We start from the raw sequence: 21,068 nt of genomic DNA, 5'->3' as shown, positions 1-21,068 counted from the left end.
TAAAACGTAAATGTACAGGAATCATTATCATCATTAGTGTGAGGCTCCATGTGTCTCAGGAATCATGTTTAAATCTAGTTTCGGAATTTACTTTTTCTGTATCCTCCCTGCATGACCATACATCTATTTCTTCTGCCTGTGTCCCCACAGAAAAGCAAAACTGAAAGTGTGCATCAAGGTGCATGTGTACATCTTTATACTAATAATCTGTGATAGATGCATATGCAGATTAATTTCCAGACATGAGATTCATGTGAGTACTGTTCTTTGAATAATCATGAGTGTCTGATATGGTTTCCCTTAAAAAAAGGGAAAAAGTCAATCATCTTGCTTACATTTCTTAAAATTACATAAAGTGTCCTTGATAAATAATCTATAAATATGCAATTATGGTTTATTTCAAAAGTTTAACTGCTTGTTGCAAGATGTGTCCTACTTCACTGAAATGTCCATTCTCAGTGTAGGTCCACTGGAGGTTTCGAGCTTCAACATCACATTTCTGCTGGATGCTGGACCATGATTGGCTGTGTACTAATTATGAGGCAACAAAATCCTGCTTGTACGTTCCAAAAAATAAAAAATAAAAAAATCTCAGATTTGGAAAACAAAGTAATTACATTACAAAAATAGAGTTATTTCCAAGAAAAAAAGTCATATCATTCGAAAAATAAAGTTATAGTAGTAGATTTTGATTGTAAAATGCAAGAAAATATAAATAAATAGTCCTTTTTTTCTTTGGCAAGTGACTTTGTATTAGTAGGAAAATGGCTTTCAAGGTGTCCAAAATCAAGAATTAATGGACTCCACGGAGGAAACTGTCTGACCTTCCCATCTGCCATTAATTCCTTATAATGGACATCTCATCAGGCAGTATCCTGTCAGTGTCTCATACTTTTACCATATGTAATGCTTTCTTCTTTTTACTACTTTACAAAAAACTATGTTACAGTGTTTTATTTTTGAATTTTCTCATAATTATTTGGTATAAATTGAGTTTAACAATACCGTAGTATATGTACTGTACATCTATGATGGAGCAACACGGACCAAAGAATACTGAGAGAAGAAAACTAACAAAAATGACAAATCCGTGATGCATGTCAATCAGATATGAAAACAGTTTGTTGAACATAATCATTTCAATGTGCCCTAAACTGATCTAATCTAAAAGAAAAATTCATTTAGTATCACCACTTTGCTGCATTTTGGTTTTTAATGTATTCCATTCTCCCAATCAGATCTGTCTGGACTGTAATGTCTTTCCGCCGAAGATGAATGAGATTACTTCCACTTTATTCATCTACTGGGCTCAATATCTGTCCTACCTCTCCATTTAAACTGAAAAATAATAGAGGACTGAATAATGCCAGGCTACAGAGATGAATAACAATGATACTGTTATAAATGAAAATATGGTGAAACCAGGTGTCGATATGCATAAAAGCAGACAACAAATAATGTTGTTTTCCAGGCCTCTACACTGTGAGACATTATGTTGCGTTATCTAGATGTATACTCTCCTAACAAGTCATATTAGAAATAAAACCACACTCACTTTGTGCTGATCTTCTGGTGCTTTGAGTAATGGTTGCAGGCAGAAATTAATATCTGGCGCATGTTTTACATTTAACCTGCATTGGCAAGCACTGACTCTACACTGTGGTTAGGTTCCTTCAAATATAAAGGATGGCAACACAGTAATGAGAGAAAGAAAGCTCATATAAGTGGACCAGACATGCCAGTAATGTCTCACCTTGCCACCTTTGGCCACAGCATCCACCTCCACCTCCCTGGCACCGCGGATGAACTTGGTGATGACCACAGGATGCTCCTGGAGGACAGACAGCAGGATGGTTATTCTATCAATGAATCAAAAGGGAAGTCTGAGCAAGGTCACTGCAGGTTGTTGTTGTGTATTACATTCTAAGAAATGCAGGTGAAGATCTTGTTACTTTGGCTCTTTGCTCAAACACACTGAATTTGAAGCAAAAACTCAAAAGTAAACTTTTCATTTGAGGGTGATCACATGAATACAGAATAATATTTTTGCTCAGCCAAGGCAACCAATGATTTTCTTTTTAGGACTGAACTTCTAATGCTTTTCACTAACTTTGCCTGTGATTCATTTGACAACAATTCATCATTATGATAAATTTTTCCAAGTTTACAGTAGTTTGTCACATTTTTGAAATTGATAGAATAACTCTGCTCATCTTGTGTGGACATTATCATCAATTCAACCTGATGGTCACCATTTCAAGTTGAACCCAGGGGTGGGGGGAACAATCGGTATAGCATAGTATCGGAATATTTTGAGTGTCATTATTGTATTGATACACAGACCCCAGGTATTGATTTTTAATTATATATCTTATTAATATTGCAAAGAAAAATTAAACTTTTGGTAGCCTACTAAATCAAGTGCTTTTTTAATCCACAAGATACATTGTTTTTGCAATAAAAATTATTTAAGTGAGACACATCATATTTGATAAAACAGATTCTGACAATTCTTTCCTTTGGAGATATAATTCACAATTGAAAAAAAGACAATAAACACCAAAATATCACGATATATATCATCATAATACGCTAAATGTTCAAAATCACTATAATATTGTATCATGACTAAAGTATGATGATAATATTATACCATGGGGCTTCTGGTGATTCCCACCCCTAGTTGGATCCAATGTGCTGAAGTGCAGAGCCAACAAAATCAAATGTGTCACTGTCACAATAAAAGTGTCACATCACAATTATCCAAGCCAAAACAAATGCCATTTCTGATAACCCTAACCCTAAAATGGCAATAATACAAACTGGAATCATTTACTTTACATTTGTTACAAAACAATTTTTTATTGCATCACAGATTTCTTTTTTTGTGTGTGTGTGAACATCCTTTTTAGTGAAAAAAAAAAGATCTCTCATATATCAATCTAAACTATTCCGATACTTGATTGAGAAAATTTGTGTTTTTTGGTTTTATAGGTTGGTGCATATACAACCTGTTTTTGCACAGTCTATGTTATTATTTATTGCATAGTAGTCTTTTTGTGTGCTGCTGGACATGATAGACACAATTATCCCTAATAATGAAACCACCACAATCAACTTACTAAGTTTTTTTTTTCATCATGATCCACAATAAAATCTTACATTGTCCCATCCATACGCCTCTGTTCAAACAGCTCAAACACTTGAGTGTAACAACAATATTTCATTATAACACTGTTTAAACCTGTTAATCCACTATTAACAGGCTACCTTTCGTGCTTTGAGGAGGTGTGATATGGACACGAGTGTGTATGCTTTTAGCCTCAGGTACGGGCCCTTGGAGGGGCCAGGTGCCCCAAAACTACCAAGGGGTTTCGTGAAGTAGAGATGCAATACTGGCCAACAGCCACAACAGCTGGTAGCATCAGTTAATTGAAAGCAGAGGGAGAATGCAACAAGAAAGAGAGAAAGAGTGTCAGAGTGAATGTGTGTGTGTGTGTGCGTGTGTGTGTGCATGTGTGTGTGTGTGTGTGTGTAATGGAGAGAGTGATCACTTGTCCTAACATGCTAACTCAAGACCGGGGACAAACGAAAAGCCAAGGTGTGACTTATAAAGGTTATATGACATTTTCACATGTGCAGGCATACACACGCAGAGTGAGCACAGATCTCACCTGGGACACTTGAGTGGCCTCCTCCAAGAAGCGTTTCATCTCCTCTTCTCCGTACACAACGTTCATGGCAGAACCACTGGTGAGATGCAAGCAGGAGCGAGAGACAGTGAGAAAGAGAGAGACAGAGAGAGAGGGAGAGAAAACAAAAGGCCACAGGAGAGGAAGAGAAGCAAGCAAACAGGAGAACATACAAGCTTCAAATGATCGTTCAAAACACTCATTATCTCTCCGTTGCATCAGTATTACCATCGGGAACAAGGTCTGGAAACAGTCAAAATAAGGAGAGAGAGGGAGAGAGAGAGAAGAACAGCTATTTAGGTCGAAAAGCACTCCGGGCTCTTGAAAACGAGTTCAGAACTTAGTCATTAAAAAACAACAGATTTAGGGTAGTTTTGTTGTGGTTGTTGTTGTTTTTGATTTTAGACTGCTAGCTCGGCTATCCTGTTTGAAGAGGAGGGGTTGGGAGAAACAGGACAGAGAAAGGCCACAGGCTCAGGTCAGATCTTTATTCTTTGGCTGTCTGTTGCTCGGAGGCAAACATATGTCCAACCCCAAAATGAATACTGACCCTTCATTTGGGGCCCAGACAGAGAAGATTCATATGCATTTACATTCAGGTACATCCTTGACTCAAGTGCAACCTAGTTTCTGCATGACTGTTCTCAGAATTTTCAAATGAATCCAAATATTTGGAAGAAATGTCTTCTCAATAAAATGGAAGGAGTCTTTGTCTCTTTGTCTGTCCATCTGTCTCTCTGTCCTTCGATTTTTCTCAAAAAACGTTCATCCAATTGACTCCACACTTGGTGGGTGTATTGCTGAGGAGATATATATATATATATATATATATATATATATATAGGTACTGTATCAAAGTTAGAAATTTCAGTATCGTGAGAAGACTACTGTGTTGTGTATTGACAGGGGCACCCTTGTTAACCCCTATCATCACCAATGTACCTTCCAGAAACAGTTTTTTCCCAAATAGCTAAATGTTGACAAATACACCCAAGAAAGACAAGTGAAGTTGTTTTGAGCAATTCTCGAGAAAACTGCCAGCAGCAAAACTACCCAGAAGCTAAGCAAACCGCCTGTTCCGACAAGGCACTGCACCAGTTAATATAATTCTGCATCTTATTTTAATAAAGGAGCTTTGTACGACATTCAGAGCATATCTGTGATTCAGAGTCTGGGGTGGGGCTCTGGGACAGAGGTTGTATGTAGACAGTTCTTGCAACATGGTGGTGGCTGAGCCAGCTGATATCAGCCTACAGTGCTAAAACCGTAAACATTGCTAACAACGGCAACAACGATAACAACGTTACCGGAGCTAACATTGTTAACTAAAGGTAAAGCAGAGGATGGAAGCTACAACTGTGCAACAACGACGTACTCATATCATCGGTGACCACCATATAAACACAGTGCAGGGCTTATTATTGTGACACACTCACAGGGACGCACATGCACTAACATGTACCTGCAGCTGGACTGGCTATGACAACATTCAGAATGACTTAATGACTTATCTCAAGTGAGACTTACCCCTTGTTCTCTGTAGACTGCAAAGAGAGGGCATTGTTTAAAGGGACTGAGGTGAAAATGTATTGATGTAAATTAAACATTAGATCTAAAATAACACTGAATAGGAATGAGTTATTTTTTGTTGATGTTCACATTGCTATCATTTTGGTATAGCAGGGAATGGCATCTCTCTTAACTTACAGCCAAAGGTCAAACTATTTTAAAATAAAATGCTTTGGAGTGCACATTTTAGGCAGTCAATTTTTGGTCTGTCTCAACAAATATTATTTACAGGCCTAATGGTCTAACCCATTTGTTCACCACTTCATCTGATTTAATTTCAACTTCCAAAACACAGAGACCTAACACTTAATCAAAATTCAACAGTTATGACTATTCTAAAACAAAAGGATCACAATAAATTCACTTGATTGATTTTTATAAAAGTGAGTGCTCAGGTTTATTACTCAGGTGCAAAGAGGACATTGCTCACCCACACAGGTTTGCTCTCACATGGCTAAAAAATGCATTTCCATTTCACTCCGTCTGGTCAAAGTTGACTTTTTCACTTATAAACAGTGAAGAAATGAGAAGTTTTACACATGTTTAAGCTATGGTTTGACATTTTCAAAGCAGTTTTACTTATAAAGAAGTCAGTTATATAAATATCAAGCTAGAAACTAATCTGAATACTGTCTGATTCCTCGGGCATATAGTTGTAAAGCCGTACCCAGCAGTGTTGTATATCACAGCAATTATACTGCTGAGTAAAATGTTTTCATAAACAAAACAAGTGATAGATTCAAGAATGTCAATAAGATGGAGGTTATAAAAATCTTCCTTTTAAGATAGATATACACACATGGATGTATTTTAGGGCAAAATACTTGTGTCCTTAATGTGTGTCAGGGGGTGTACAGTTAAAAAGATATGACCCATGAATCTGACAAGGAAGAGAGTGTTTGGTGTGGAAATGTGCGACTTTGTGCATATGTACTGAGGCTGAGAAGAACATTCAAAAACCATTAACAAGTATGTCAAAGGGACAGAGTGAAAACGCTTTGGGGATTGTAAAATATCAGAGGGAGTTCACCCTACGCTGGTGCGGAGAGGAGAGGAGAGGAGAGGGGAGGAGAGGAGAGGAGGCTCATATCCCTCATCATCAGTATCCAACAGATCAATATACAGTAGGAGTAGGTGGAAGAAATTTAAATTACAAATAATAAACTCTGTATTATGAATAAACTATATTTTATTAATGATGTGATTATGACTACTTTAAGATCAAGTGGGAGACATTCCTTTGCTGAATTAAATTGCTATTTAATTTGGTAGTTTTACATGTGACCTAGTGCATGACACTCGGTGCTTAACAAGCACAGACAGAAGCACTTTTAAAACAACATCACAGCTTGCATGCTAAATCATAAAAAAGTCCAAAACTCCCTACTACACAAGTTTCTGCTCAGTGACAAACCACTGCTGAATACAGGGTCTCATCACGACATCTGCTGGAGAAAAGTGTCACTGCAAGATTAAATGAGCTGTAATGTGAGTAAAGTTCATTAATCATTCCAACTAAAATTGTATTTTACTCAGTTAGCAATAGGTCTGTGAGTTAGTTAATAAGACAGTCAATTGATTTTTTCTTTCCATTTATGCTTCAGCCAACCAGGACTGCACTGTTTTAATCCCTGTATTTCTCAATGCACTTAATTGGCTCGAAATAAAGAAAACAAATTATGCAAAGATTAAGATTTGCCCATGAAGTTTATACCAATTTTAGACAACATTCCAGCAAAATACCCAAAATGTGTGTGTTAGTGATTAAGGTTAAACAGTCACTTCATTCCTCATCTACTGAACCCTCAGACTATGTTGGCTGCTATTATGATAAAACTTACCTGAGAACGTAGGAGGGGCGCAGCAGACAGGGATAGCCCACCTGGTTGGCAAAGGCAAAGGCATCTTCCTGTGAAGGGAGAAAAGCACAGCACATATTTATAACTAAGACAGAGTATGTCATAGCATGACATTAAACTGATTTTTCCTTCTTTGGCAATAACTTGAGTATTTTTCAACCTGGGCCCTATTTTCCCATGTTTTTGAGTCAAAGTAACTAATGGGAAAGAATTTTAAATATTGGTCCAGTATTGAGCAAGCTGCAGCCGGCAGCCCTGAAAAAAGGCTGCAAAGTAACCACTCAGGGCATGTTCACATCCTCAATGTACATCCTCTAAAAGTGCTTGTTTTTGCCACAAATCCCTTTTCCACCAACATGGAACAGGTTCCTTTCTGGTTCCTGCACCTAATTTATAACCGTTTAGAACATTTCCACCAACAAATAATTTGGTTCCACACCTGCAAAGTTGGCTCCCACCTAGAACCAAAAAATAGCAGGTTTTCCTTGCTGTGATGAAGGAAACAACAAAGACATTAAGTGACAAATCATCGGCAAAAAGCTTGCAGCAGACTGATTACTTGTTGTTGCATTTTTATTTTTGGATAAAAAAACTAATTTTTATAAAGATTTGCAGGTAATTAAAGCAATTTGCCATCTTGCTTCTACTGTTTACTTTTGTTTAGCACTGTGCAATGTAATCTGTTGATGACTCATCCTTCATAACCATGGTAAAATCAAAACTGGATGGGTTCACTAGATAGAAGGTTCCAAGAGTCCTTCATGCGACCAAGATCAGGAACCTGAGTTAATTTGGTGGAAAAGGAGTATGACAGGCTCTGATCAGTGTTGTGTCTGGATGTCTGACAATGTATGGAAAGCAAAGAGAGACCTTTCTGTTTAACCAGAGGCAGTCCCCAAAAACCACACCCACTGGACTCCATTTAAATAAAACAGTAATTTTAGCATGTATAGAGCCAGCATATTTTCACATCTGTGTTTTTTTGTTTGTTTGTTGTTGTTTTTTTTCTGTCGACTTGAACTAAGTGTGTGTTTGGGGTGATTTAAAAAATGTCTTTAAAAGGAGGACACTAATTATAAACATTGTAATTATACAATATTTGAATGCTGTATTCTTAGAGCCACTTGAGAAAGAAAACAAAGAATCAATATCAAATCAAAGGTTTGTTTGTCCTTGTAACAAACCCTCTCATACAGCAAGGCCCATTTTACCAATTCTCAATTAAACTACACACATTTTAAAGGCTTAAAGAATGAAAGGTGTAGTCCCATGTGTGCCAAGAACGGGGCTAATCAAAAGACTAAAAGGGAAAGACAAGTGCTCCAACAGTCAGAAACTTCAATTCATCTCTTTTGAGTTTCTTTTCTTCACACGAGAAATAAGAGAAGGAAGAGCTTGTGTCATGGAGGGAGTCTAGCAGTGAGAGAAAGGCTGTATGTCCTCCTCCTCCTCCTCCTCCTCCTCATCATCATCATCATCATCATCATCATCGCTCTTTCTCTTCTCTCCATCTCTCTGCAGGTCTATCCTCTTTCTTGCTTTCATTACCCACTGTTCACTCACCAGGTGGGATACTATTAACAAACACAAAATAGCTTCCCTGAGACGCCAGAACCATCTCCCCACGGCTCTACTGGAGTTATTCCAGCCCTATAAAAACAAACTGTTTCTTCAAGATCGGCAGGGAAATAGAATATGTAGGTAGGCTCTGGAGAGACACAGAACTTTGTGTTTAATGACTAATCGCTCCTCAGTGGTAGATGAATACATGAGCAACAGTAATGGAAGAGACATATTTCAGCGCTGACTGCAGACACATTTCAGCACTCCACATGTTCCACAGAGGGGCCTGCCAGTGCTTCATTGTGATGTAGCCGCCAGCTAGTTGAGAGGGCCAAACACAAGATAAATGCTAAACAAGACATTAAGTCGTGGGGCATGCTGCCCCTGCAGTATGAAGAAGAAAGTTCTACCAGTAATGAGACAAGCATGTCTGTAGGGAAAGGTGTTGCGTTGTAGGGCTGCAACTAAAGATAATGTGTGTGTTTGGTGTGGGTGTAAGGTGGTGAAAACAAAAACTAAATCTAGCCATCCATTTTTGTAAATATGTGATTAATTATAATATACATTAATGATAAACATGAAAAGAAGCATCTTTCCTGCCCAAACACAGGCACCAGAAAACAGTCTGTGTTATACCTTCAGAAGATGTTTTGGTACTATTATATTATTGTTTGCCTGAATATCAACTGAGCTTACCTGGAACTATACGGTCAAAATTGTGTAGGAATAAAATGTTCCTAAAAAACATGATTTCAAACTTTTACAATACAATATGATTTCTAACAGGTTATTGTGGAAAATGCAAACATTAATCATTCTAAAAAGATATAGTGGGCAGGATTTTCCTTAAACAACAACATGTAGACTTATACAGAACTGATCCCTCTTAATCATCACTTATGACCTTCGAGAAATATCTAGCAGTGTATTTTTCTGCAGAGACTCTGTCCTCTGCCTGGATTTTCTTTTTTGCTTGTTATTTTCTGTGCCTGGGCTCAGGTGAGGTCAGCCCTTTATGAAAAGATAGCCAGACTGTGAGCAGCAGGCATCCAAGAGACACAGCGCTGAAAAAAAATGCAAATGTAGAGAGGAGAAATGCCAAATCAGACTGAATCTGACGTTGGCTTTGCTTTCACTTTTGCTGGCGAGCTTTTTTACAAACAGTAAGAGACAGTCCTGCGTAGTATACCTTTAAAGAAACTGTATGCCACATTCAAAGCATATAAATAATTCAGAGTCTGAGCCAGGATAGCCTGCACATGCTCAACACTGTTGCTAACAAAGCCAACAGTGTTACAGCACACACAGAGGGAGCGTGATTTCATTCTCACTTTATGATGCTGTTACTCCACTATATCTTAACACAACAGCAGCTGCTACATTAACACTCCGAATGTCGCACACAGCTCCTTTAAAGTAGCATATGTAAACAAATCTAAATTAGAAAATAAAAATCACTTGAATGACATGCAATATCAAATGTTATTTGCAAAAACTAACATTCTCCAAACACCCCAAGTTTATCGTCTCTGCTAACCACTTTTCTTGTGGAAACCAGTTGTGTTTTCTTCTTCTACATGCGTAAGCTAATGCAGAAATGTGATGAAGAAACGTTTGGATCTTTTATACTTTGAGCAGGTTTCTCCTTGTGACAAAACCACTTTTCTCCCAAACTGTAGGGGGCAGTATATTAAAAACTCAACACTACAGCATGGGCTCATGAAAAAATCTGGCAGATGTGCACACACAGACAAAAACCCAGCCACAACATGAGTGTATTATAGGGGAGTCTGGATACAGCCATGGGGCGGGGTCTCGTTCATTCCTATGAGAGCTGCTGATTGAAGCAGAAAAAGCTCTTTTACCAGGTGCAGAACTGTGTAAAATACATGGATCTACTGGCCCATAGAGCATGCGTACTAGAGACTCACAGTGGCTGAGTGTGTCTGAGCAAATAACATCCGCCAGCAAAACAACCAACTTCCGGACTAGCGCCTCGCTAGCTTAAATTGCAGTCTAAAAAAATAAATACTGCCACTCTTTTAGACTTTCCAAATCTTATTGAACTGGATGGTTTAATTATAGATGATGACAGGAGTCGTTTCAGCGGGGTTTTGACGCTCACAAAAAATATCTACTGATTCACAGAGGTCTCTTTCCCGATTTCTGTCAATGGGAAAAAGTCTTTCTGGGCCGGTGTGCATCATGTGACCAACCCGGACGGTGTAATTCCACATGTAAAACTTGCATCAACACCTGGCGCACTTCCTGGAGGCTTGGGCCACACAGGACACCAGCAAAGAGGCATATCTGATGGTGTGACATCACTTTTGGCTGTACAGATGCTAATGACTCTCATGGATGCATCAAGCATAAATCAAGCATGATACTGTTACTTAGGGAAATTACCCAATTAAAGCCTGCAAAAGCACACAAGTGGACATAACGACTGAATAGCTTAACAAAGTATTACGTTAAAGCAAGAATAACACTATGACAGACAGAGGTCACAAAAACTGCTCCTTAGTGCTGAAGTCCTACTCCACAACACTTGCATAGCATGTACACAAACAATTTGAAAAGATTTTCTAAGTGTACAGCAAATGTCACAAAAATATCATTCTACACTGTATTATTAACACTAAGATCCATTATTTATTTGTTTCTTCTCACCAGGGAGCTGAGGGCCCTCCATGGGGCTTGGGCCACCCCGAGGTCATCTAATATGCTGGAGAAGACGGAGCGTTCTTCCGCCCGGTCGATCTGCAGGGGGCTCGTCCCAAGAATCTTCACTCCATTGTGGTGCAATGGGACAGCCAGGTTGTTTGGAATCTGGCCTCCGACAGACACAATGCTGCCAGAGCAACCCTGGAGAGGAGAGGACAATAAAAGATGAATGTGTGAGATAAAAAGAGGATAGAGCAGCAGGTAGAAGAAAAGAATAAGAAGTGGAAGGCAAAGAAAAGGACTGGGGAAGGGGAAACACTCTGTCAAGTCTTGGACCTCCCGCCACAGGCCTATCAGCCAAGATTAACAGTCTGAAACATGTGGCCGCATCCAATTATTTTGGCCACTGATCACACCGTGAAAATATGAGACAAACAAAAACAGTTGATCTTGGTCGTGCCATGAGTTTAGTTATCACTAGGGACAGTGTGTGTGAACAAGTGTGTGTGCTCCTTTTAATAACAGCGTGCAGCCCTTTTTCCTGTCTGGGTGATCCAGGGAGGATGCTGTTTCCATGGCAATGCCAGGTTGTATCTCTTCATTATTCATGGTCCTGCTCTCCTGCTCCTGTCCAGGGTTTATCTCCATGCTCTAATGCCGTATTTATCACACACATATACACACATACACAGAAAACAAGAGGGGACTGTAGCCGTGAGAGAGGGATTGATGGTAATGCTATCACCCTGAACAAACAAACACTTAATCACACTCTGATCCCATCGCGACTTTAACTGGATTACTATTCCTCTGCAAGGGAAAGTCAATGGACATTAGAGCGCAAACACACAACACAATGTAAACACAGATATCAACAAACATATACACGGAAAATATCAGGTAAGTTGCCGATATTCATGCCCTTGAGCATGCTTTGCAATAAAGGGTCAGCTGGGCTCCATGCACACCATCGAGCAGCACTGGGCAATAAGGTGACAATGATACATCATTAAATACATGATCTGGTCATAAAATTAGGTTAAATATACACTATCAGCAAACTGAAATCAAGTTTGATATAACTCAAATGAAAATCACCACAATTAAACTGAAATTATACTTTATATGGGGGGGTTGTGTATTGTGATTAGGGTTGAGTATCATTTGGGTTTTTACAATGTTAAAGAACATCTTGTTTTTCATTGCAAATGCAAAGTTTAACTTGGAACAATATATTCACTCTTAAGGGGCCACATCTCTTGCACCCTCTATTCTATTGTTTCTAATGGAGACGTGCAGCTACTTTCTGCTCTGCTCATGACAGCCGCAACATCACACACTTTCCCTCTCTCTCTCTCAAAACCACACACTTCTGACACCAAATAAGGCATTAAAATCTGTGCTGTGATTTAGTTCAGCAGGTACAAGTCGTATAGGAACCGCTGCCATACCCAACCCTAATTGCCTCACAATGATGTAAAATGAACAACCAAAAAAAATTTACCCAAAAAGCTATCCATCAAGCACAGCCACGATTACCATGAGTGTTACAAAGTTGCCAACAAACCATGAAAACCCTAAAAAACCCACAGACCTTTAACTACAGAAATCTTAGCTCTTTAATCTTAGGTGAGCCTATAAAGCTGCATAATAAATGTCCCAATAAGGTCTCATTCAGAGTTTTCCCAGTTTCTGTTAAACAAAGACAAAAGAGAAAAAGGTGTTTTGTTTGACTGCTTTTAATAGCCAAGACCATCCTGGAGGATAAGGCAAAAATGCTGCATGTTCAACCTGCTTCTGAGTTTATTTATGCATTCATTTATAAAAAAAAAAAAAAAACAATCAACATGAGGTTCTGGAAAGAAATAAAAACTCCATGATAATAAATCATAGTCAGACTGCCGATGTTTTATTTCTACTTTTTTCAATAAATACCTGCAGTACACTCACATCAAAACAAATCTAAAAGCTTTAGTTAGAGGAATTATGTACCTGCTATGTGTTGGTCTTAGACCGACAGAATTATTTTCCAGGTTTGGGCAAATATTGTTTTTTGTTTAAATTCCACTGGTATTTCCTACCTCTGACCAGGTTCACATGATTGATTTTCTATTATTATATATGTACTGTAATGTGTAACTGATCAATACTACTCTGCTTGAGGGAGTTCTTTAATTGACTACAATGCAATGTTTCAACCAGATTCTCTTCATGAATATATAAGTAGTTTTTAACACTGATACAACCCTTTGATAGATTGGTGAGCTGTCCAGAGTGCTCTGCTCCTCCTGTGCATGCTGGGATAGCTCCAGCAACTCAGACCAGGATACTGTAAATCAGTGTAGATAATATCAGTGGGCTGAGCAATAAGACTATTTTCCCCATTGCTGGGCCCATAGAGCAAGCAGATTAGAGACTCCCGCCGGCCAAGTGACTAACTTCCAGTTCAGCACTATGCTAACTTAAACGGGGATAAAACGATGTAATTAACTTTAAAAATGTCAACGGACCAAATTGATGAAATCCAGATAGTGAAATGAGTCACAACAAGACTTATAGCATCCCATGACGAACCCCAAGGTTGTAACTCCTCTGTTAAGCCACTGTGTAAGACTGGCTTCAAAGCTTAGCACTTTTCTTGGTGGCTTTGGCATCTCGAGAATTAAGCTGCCTTGCAGGTAATGTGATTCAGGCGGACATGGAGGAAGAAAATAAAGTTACAGAAACTGATGACACTTGAAATTATTGTTCTAAGGAACCTTAAAGTTTACATTTTTGAAGAGGAAATGAAACAATGGGACATGGGATAAGTGGTACTCAACCCAGGCAATTTTACAGATGCTTCGTTGTTAAGTATTTCAACTCCACCTAAAAGAATTTTAGTTTTACTGTACTGAGTCTTTTGTTTTAATCTTTTGTTGTCTAATTTGAGGCAGTTGTTTTTTTTGTTTAAGAGGAAGTCCAAAAAAATATAGAATAAAATTAGAAGTGAGAAGAAGTACAGTATGGATATTTAAAAATATTCTTAACTGATCACTACTGTTTCTATATGATATGTTTCATGATAAAAGATTTCGGCCATATATTAGTAGTGTCTTTGTTTTTCAGTAGATATTTAAGAATTTTATCATCTTAATTGTCAATATACAATTCTGTCTGAATAAAGAGATCATTTATGTTTTTTGTTCAACTTTTGTCAAATAGGAAACAACATGTTTGCATGTGCGTCCTAACCTCCTGTTGGGTGATGTCCAGGATGCGTTCCAGGGTCAACTCCTCAAAGTAAAGGCGGTCACACTCGTCAAAGTCAGTGCTGACCGTCTCTGGATTGTGGTTGACCACCACCGTCTTCTTGCCCATCTGTCTCAGAGCTCTGATGCTGGACACTGCACACCAGTCAAACTCAACACTGCTCCCTGGTGAAGCAAACAATTAATAAAGTTGAGTATTTTGGTCATAAACAAATTCCCTTTAACATACAGACAACTCACCAATGTGGTAGGGCCCACAACCAAGAACCATAATTCCCTGGTCTTTAAAGTCCAGATCATGCTCCTGATGGATTGGATAAATTGACAAAATCTCAGTTTTAAGTTACTATACAACCTGTTCTACCTTTGGCATTAAAAATGAATACATGTAAAAAGTTACATACAGAATCTTTAAAATGTTTTTTTTTCTTTCTAACAAATGTTTTAAATGTTATACTTTTTGTATTTTCTATTAGACAGTGATTGAATTGGCTCCATAAATTATAATGAAACTTCGTATGTGTGACAATACTATAATGTTGTTTCAACATACCTGACCATGATAGGTACAGTACAGGTAGTTAGTCATTGCCGGATACTCTGCTGCCAAGGTATCAATCTAAGAGGAAGGATCAGAGGAAAAAAAGGTTAAAAAGAACTTGATGTCACGGACAAAATGTGACGAAAGCAAAGGTAATATTTCAGCCACACCCTTATACAATTACAGTAATTAACAGTTTTACAATGAATACTACCACACACAAACCTCAGCCATATTTAATGGTCTGTGCACTGATACCATAGTTTAACAATATGCAGCTCTACCTGAGGGTGCATTTACTTTTGATACTTTTCATACTCATGGCCATGAATTCTTCTGTATATTCACTTAAATAAATGTTAAAATATAAGACTATTAACTGCAATAAATATTGTTTCATTGGTGCATTACTTTTATATTACTTTTAAAGCATAAACACATGCAAGAAAAAAAACAAAACCTTAAATGAATATATGATACTGGAAAGTATTGCCTCTGTCGCCAGCCTGATATGACTTTGGTCCTTCTTACCAAGAAGAAAGTGTTTTGACAACAGTTGACAAAAAACTGTTAAAAAAATTTTTTGAAGCATTAGTTTTGGTCAATCAATAAACGGTGTATAAAAACCAGGAGATAAAATTATGACAATGTTATCATTTAAGTAAATGATCTAAAAATAGAGTTCATTCTACCGAATGTCAGTTTGATTGATTGTTTTTATATTTGACTAAGTTTGCCATTTTTTGACCTGTAAACAGTGCTGTGTATGAACACAGTAAAATTTCCATGATTCCAAATTTGTCTGTAAATCTTTTTTTTTTACATTTTGAAACAAATCATACCTGCTGGGTCGGGGGGTGATGAGTGATGATCTTAAGATTTTTTTTTTTTTTTTAATAAGGGGAATACATTCATTCATTTGGGACTGAACTTAGTTCCATATTCAAATTGTGAACTCTCAACGACAAGTATTTCATTTTAATCGGTGTGAACTTAACTTTAAGCTAGTTCTTGTGAGGCGTGAATGTGCACATCAATGCCTTCAAATAAGGAATTACTCTCTAGACAAAATATGTCAGTACTGTATAAGGTGGAAAGACAGGTGATGATAGCTTTAACCTCTCTGCCCCCTACATATTTTCATACTCCTCTCATTTACATGTGATGCCAAAGAAAACTGGTCAGTGCAAAATCAGTTATCTCAGTCTATCACCTATCCTGGAAAACTCCAAGAAGGCACTCCGTGATGCTCACCTGTTTGACCCATGGTCTGATGCCGTGAGTGAGCCTCAGCTCTCTGGCCACTCTCTCGTTGGAGCCCAGTATCTGACCAAGCTGCCGGTCTGAGAAGCCGTCCTGTTTGGCCTTCAGCAGCAGCTCCGTGGGTACTGTGCTTCTGTAAAAAATAAGACAGTGGGTGATGTTATTATATTGCTGTTTAAATAAACCATTGAGATAAGATACGTTGCCCAAAGTTGGAATTGATTGCATGGATTTTCAAATTATTGAATAAATACTCTGGGTGGGGTTCAATAAGAAGATTTTCTATAGTATTGAATTTGATTGAAGTCCCTTTTCACAAATGCAGTCAATCTATCCCAGAAATGTTCAGAAACATTTCCTGCACGGGTTCATTTCTGAGTGGGAGCAGCTATCAGTGTTCAGGGAAATGTCTTTCGCCAATTTCCCGCCACAAGACCTAGAACCATTTACGGTGGGTTCATACTGGATGTGGGAGCACCCCGATATTTTAAGTGACGTGCAGCCGCCTGTCAGCAGTCACCTGGCACCAGAAAGACATTTCTTGTCTCATTTTTGGCTATAAACAAACTACACTACGGTTGCGCCACCACCGCTATGAAGTTGTAAAGCTGTGTTTGGTGCAGCGTGACTTGATTAAGTTCTGTAGTCTCATTTAGGGCTGTTTTAGCAACCGCCTTTTTTAAGACGCAAAACTTTTAAGCTCACAAGGGGGGTATTTACTGGGGTATTTTATGTTTTAAACATGAAAGTCTTTCAAGCTTGTGTTAACCACAGACCTTATTTCAGGCTTAAAAATGCTGAGATGCTGACTGATTTACGGGTTTTAGGACACATCCCAGGGGTTCTCTAATCCGGCATTGCCATGGCATGTATGAAAAAGCGCAAGAAAGAAATTTTCTTGAGTGTGAAAAGTGAAAATCACTAGCAGTGTCTGAAAGTTTAGCTTGAACTTTGCATGAAAGAGGCTTAATTTAGGCATCAGGATCAGCGGCAAAATCAGAACACTCCATGTGCACTGGAACAACAACACTCTTGTCATTTTGAGCCATGACAAAATCTCCCTTTATGAGAAAAGATAAACCTATTAATTCTGGTACCACACTATGTCACCTGCAATGCAGAGCTTTGCAGAGTCTGTCAATCATGTCTTATGTTTTAAAGTTGAATGCACAGTATACCTGACATGAATGAGCTAGTGAGGAAAAAGCAAAGGTACATGAAAAGACGGACAGGTGAGTTTATTATTGAATATTTTCTGTCTGTGGCCACTCATATATGTGTGTTTTCAAGTTCACTGAACTAAGAGGGTCATTCCAGTAAGTTGGTCACAACTGGATCACCTATCCAGTGATGTGGACAGCAGGGAACAGCCCACCTCAGAGAGATCAATAACACATCGACAAGCAAAACGCTGAGGTTAAAACCCACTTTAATCGATAAAACTTTAGTATTAGCCATGAGGTTAAACAGAAAAATGTTGGCGGAAACGAAGTTAATTATTAAAAGGCGCTTTTGAACCTGATCGATTTTTAAAAAACATGAATTTGCTCCCTACTTCCCACAATTTGCTGCATTTCCATTTCTTTACTGGTCCTGCATGCATCACTACACTACAGCTTGTTTTCACACAATGGAGTACACCCCCAGAATAGAGCTGTACTACATTCATCAATCAAATCTGCTGCAAAAGTTCAGCTTTTTCAATGTACTCAAAGCAAGTGCTGGACGACAGAAAGAAAAAGAAAAAAAAAAAACACAGAGTTTTGCAAACATATCAGAGATCATGAAGGAATAACTGGACTTCTGGTTGACTCACTTACATACACAGAGCTCTGTGGAACTGAGGTGTTAAAGTACATTTTGTTGGTTACTCTTCTGTCTAAAGTTCGAAGTGTAGTTTACAAGAAATGAGGGGACAAAATGAGGTAAGCACAAGAGGACAGCAAGAAAGAAGTGTAGAAGAGGAAATCATTTTAAATTATGCTCATTTCTTTCTGAGTTTATTATCTAACAGAGAAACTCAGATAAAATATGAAGCTATTAGAATTAAGTCTTCCATCCATTTCACCTTTTCACTGGCTAATAATCAACATACAATACTTTGTACTTAACAACAATCTACTGTACCTTGAATGGTAAAAGAGAGTCAGTTCATAATAAACTTTCATTTTTGAAAGTATGTTTGTTTGCAGTTTTGAATTGAAAGGACTGAAACCTGGATCGACATCACTTTTCTTGTACTGCATTCAGATGCCTTTCACAAGACATGTGAAACCTTTTGACCCAGAGCAAATTGATTTGATTTCTTTCTAAAACATAGGATAAAGGCAATGAGCAACTTGGCAAATTGCAAAATTGAAAAAAATAACCAGTGGATTAATTAATATTCCTTTTAAAGCTAGGGGAAAATGTCCAGAAAACTTTATGACTTTCCTTTTTTCTGCCATTTTTAAGGCTATTTTCTTGTACTTTTTTTTTTTTTTTTTTTCTAATTTCTTGCTAACTTTTCAGTTATTTTTTCTTGCTCATTGCCTTCTTCCCATGTTTTTGAAAGAAATCAAGCCAATTTGCTCTAGTTTCACATGTTTAAATGAATGGGGGAAAAAAGAAATTAAGTATTAGAAATGTTAACCCATAGCTTTGCACTATTTGAGGCTAGATGAAATAGCTAGTTTTTGTCATGAGTGAAAAAGTACACCTTTCAAGATTATCTTGTTTAAATGCTGTATCTGTTTTTGGATGCTCACAAAGCATCCAAAAATCAGCTGGGTTTTACACAGAGTTGGGAAAGATAAAAAGCCAGCCACTTCACAGTGACGACAGGACACGTTGAGTAAGATGCTGGTGCATTTGCAAGACTGATTTTTCCTTACAAGTTCAAGTACATATGATATCTGCGTGGAGTTGGTGGAAGGCTCATCTAACTGTCTGCCTTTGCTTTCTGTTCGTTGTGCCAAGTTAAACTAAGCACATGAATGCATGATGAAACCAATATTGATTTCTCATCTAATTCCCAATAAGAAAGCAACAAGCATATTTCCTGTAATGTCACAGTGTTGTTTTAACCCTAGGTAGAGACAAAATGAAGGAATTATTATTTCTTGTAAACCACAACTTGTTCTGCCCTCCTCATTATGTGAATTATTTATGACCTTGTAGCGTTACAATATTGGAAATGTCAAGTGTGTTTTAACTCCCACTGCATATGGCTGGGTTGAGAAATAGCAAACCTTAGACAGAATGAAAGGAAAGAAAGAAGTGCAGCTGAGTCAGAATAATTGGAAGGAAAGACATTTGATCTGAGAGCTAAACTGTCACGCTGTGATATCATCTCCTCTGGAAGAGCAGTGGAAAGCGAGAGGGAAATCCTCCTCCTGCTGGCCATGATGTTGTGACATATGCCCTCACAAACTGATAAAACACATTAAAACAACATGTGCTGTGTTTGTAAGGAAAAGGGGCTGCCAGATCTAACATATGTTTACAAAGACATGCACACTTTAGCAAAACTTAAAAATGACAAGAACTAATCTCTCTTTTTTAATGATTTAAGTGTGAACCTTCAAAGACACTGTCCACATACACAGATGTATGTATGATGTTGTACTTCAACACAAAGTCTGACACCAACAATTACAAAAATCAAATCTTTATGATCCCATTTTACTCATCCCAAATATAGATACAATAAAATTATTACGGTGAATGCATTTTTTTATTACAAAAACGCAGCCACAAATATTTGATCCATGTCATTCAAAACTGGACTTCTAAAGGTATTTATCCTTTTCTGTTGGCCACAGCACAACAAAGAAGGAAACAAGAACAATAAACACAATTAAAACAGGCCAAATTAAGACACTATTTAATTATGAAGTCTGCTTCCTCACTTACGGTAGAAGCACAAATTTCAGAATTGATCAAATCTGCAAGTCTACAAAACCAGTCATGAAAAATGCTCTGCTTTTAAAATGCTCCCGGTGTGGTAAGACATTGAAGCAGATGAAACAAAAACAGGTCGCAGCCGCAGCAGCCTGAACGTGGCTCAGCTCAAAGATGTTATGCCTCCCAGCTGCCTTACAGCAAAGATAATAAAAACATCTCATCCTGCAATGTGCCTAACTTTAGTGGACAATACTGCGTATATCAGATATGGAAATCTGCAGATTTCTTTTTCAGACTTTTCTATGAATGTCAGTTTTTGAGCCATGATGAAAGACAAAATGTGTCCCACAGCGGTAAAAGCTAATTTATACTCCCTTTACGTAAGCAAATAAATGCGTCAGTTACAAACGGCGAAAACAACACTGGCCTCATACTGCAATGTGTCTTTTATGTTGGCACAGATACATCCAAAAAAAGGCCTGAGAAGGCAGAGTCAAAACTTTCACGCAACAACAAAAGAGGCAACAGAGTAGGAGGTCATTATAATAGAGCTTATAACTGAGACAGTGTTTGACGGTGGTGATCTTGGAGGCCACTACAAACATACTCCTCACTTGTGGACTGAGAATTCTTTTAACCACTTATTACCAATAAGTTCCATTACACCATTACTTAAATTTCTTCTTTATTTCCAACGCTAGTATCTCGTTTAAACTACGCTATACTGCCTCCACCATATCCAGTGGTACTGCTCCATTTTGTATGAACAAATACAGTC

General features: G+C 38.0%; 1 protein-coding gene across 4 annotated transcripts in view; it reads right to left on the bottom strand.

Moving 5' to 3' along the window:
- The window catches only part of cps1 (carbamoyl-phosphate synthase 1, mitochondrial), a 75,733-nt gene that overhangs the window by 19,705 nt on the left and 34,960 nt on the right, over positions 1 to 21,068 (bottom strand). For 2 of the 4 annotated variants that reach the window (XM_088083124.1, XM_088083122.1), the window contains 9 exons: positions 16,397 to 16,538; positions 15,155 to 15,220; positions 14,842 to 14,905; positions 14,585 to 14,766; positions 11,357 to 11,551; positions 7,103 to 7,170; positions 3,675 to 3,750; positions 1,754 to 1,831; positions 1,556 to 1,575 (listed from right to left, as the gene is read on the bottom strand). In XM_088083124.1, the coding sequence (XP_087939250.1) occupies positions 1,556 to 1,575; positions 1,754 to 1,831; positions 3,675 to 3,750; positions 7,103 to 7,170; positions 11,357 to 11,551; positions 14,585 to 14,766; positions 14,842 to 14,905; positions 15,155 to 15,220; positions 16,397 to 16,538 (891 nt within the window). The remainder of the gene's footprint in view (positions 1 to 1,555; positions 1,576 to 1,753; positions 1,832 to 3,674; positions 3,751 to 7,102; positions 7,171 to 11,356; positions 11,552 to 14,584; positions 14,767 to 14,841; positions 14,906 to 15,154; positions 15,221 to 16,396; positions 16,539 to 21,068) is intronic. The other 2 variants (XR_015777620.1, XM_042495093.2) reach the window with 1 other exon arrangement.

This window comes from Plectropomus leopardus, chromosome 10 (assembly GCF_026936395.1).
Source record: "Plectropomus leopardus strain MGB_pleo_1.0 chromosome 10, ASM2693639v1, whole genome shotgun sequence".
NCBI classification, from domain to species: domain Eukaryota; kingdom Metazoa; phylum Chordata; class Actinopteri; order Perciformes; family Serranidae; genus Plectropomus; species Plectropomus leopardus.
This window is presented reverse-complemented; position numbering and strand designations above follow the sequence as displayed.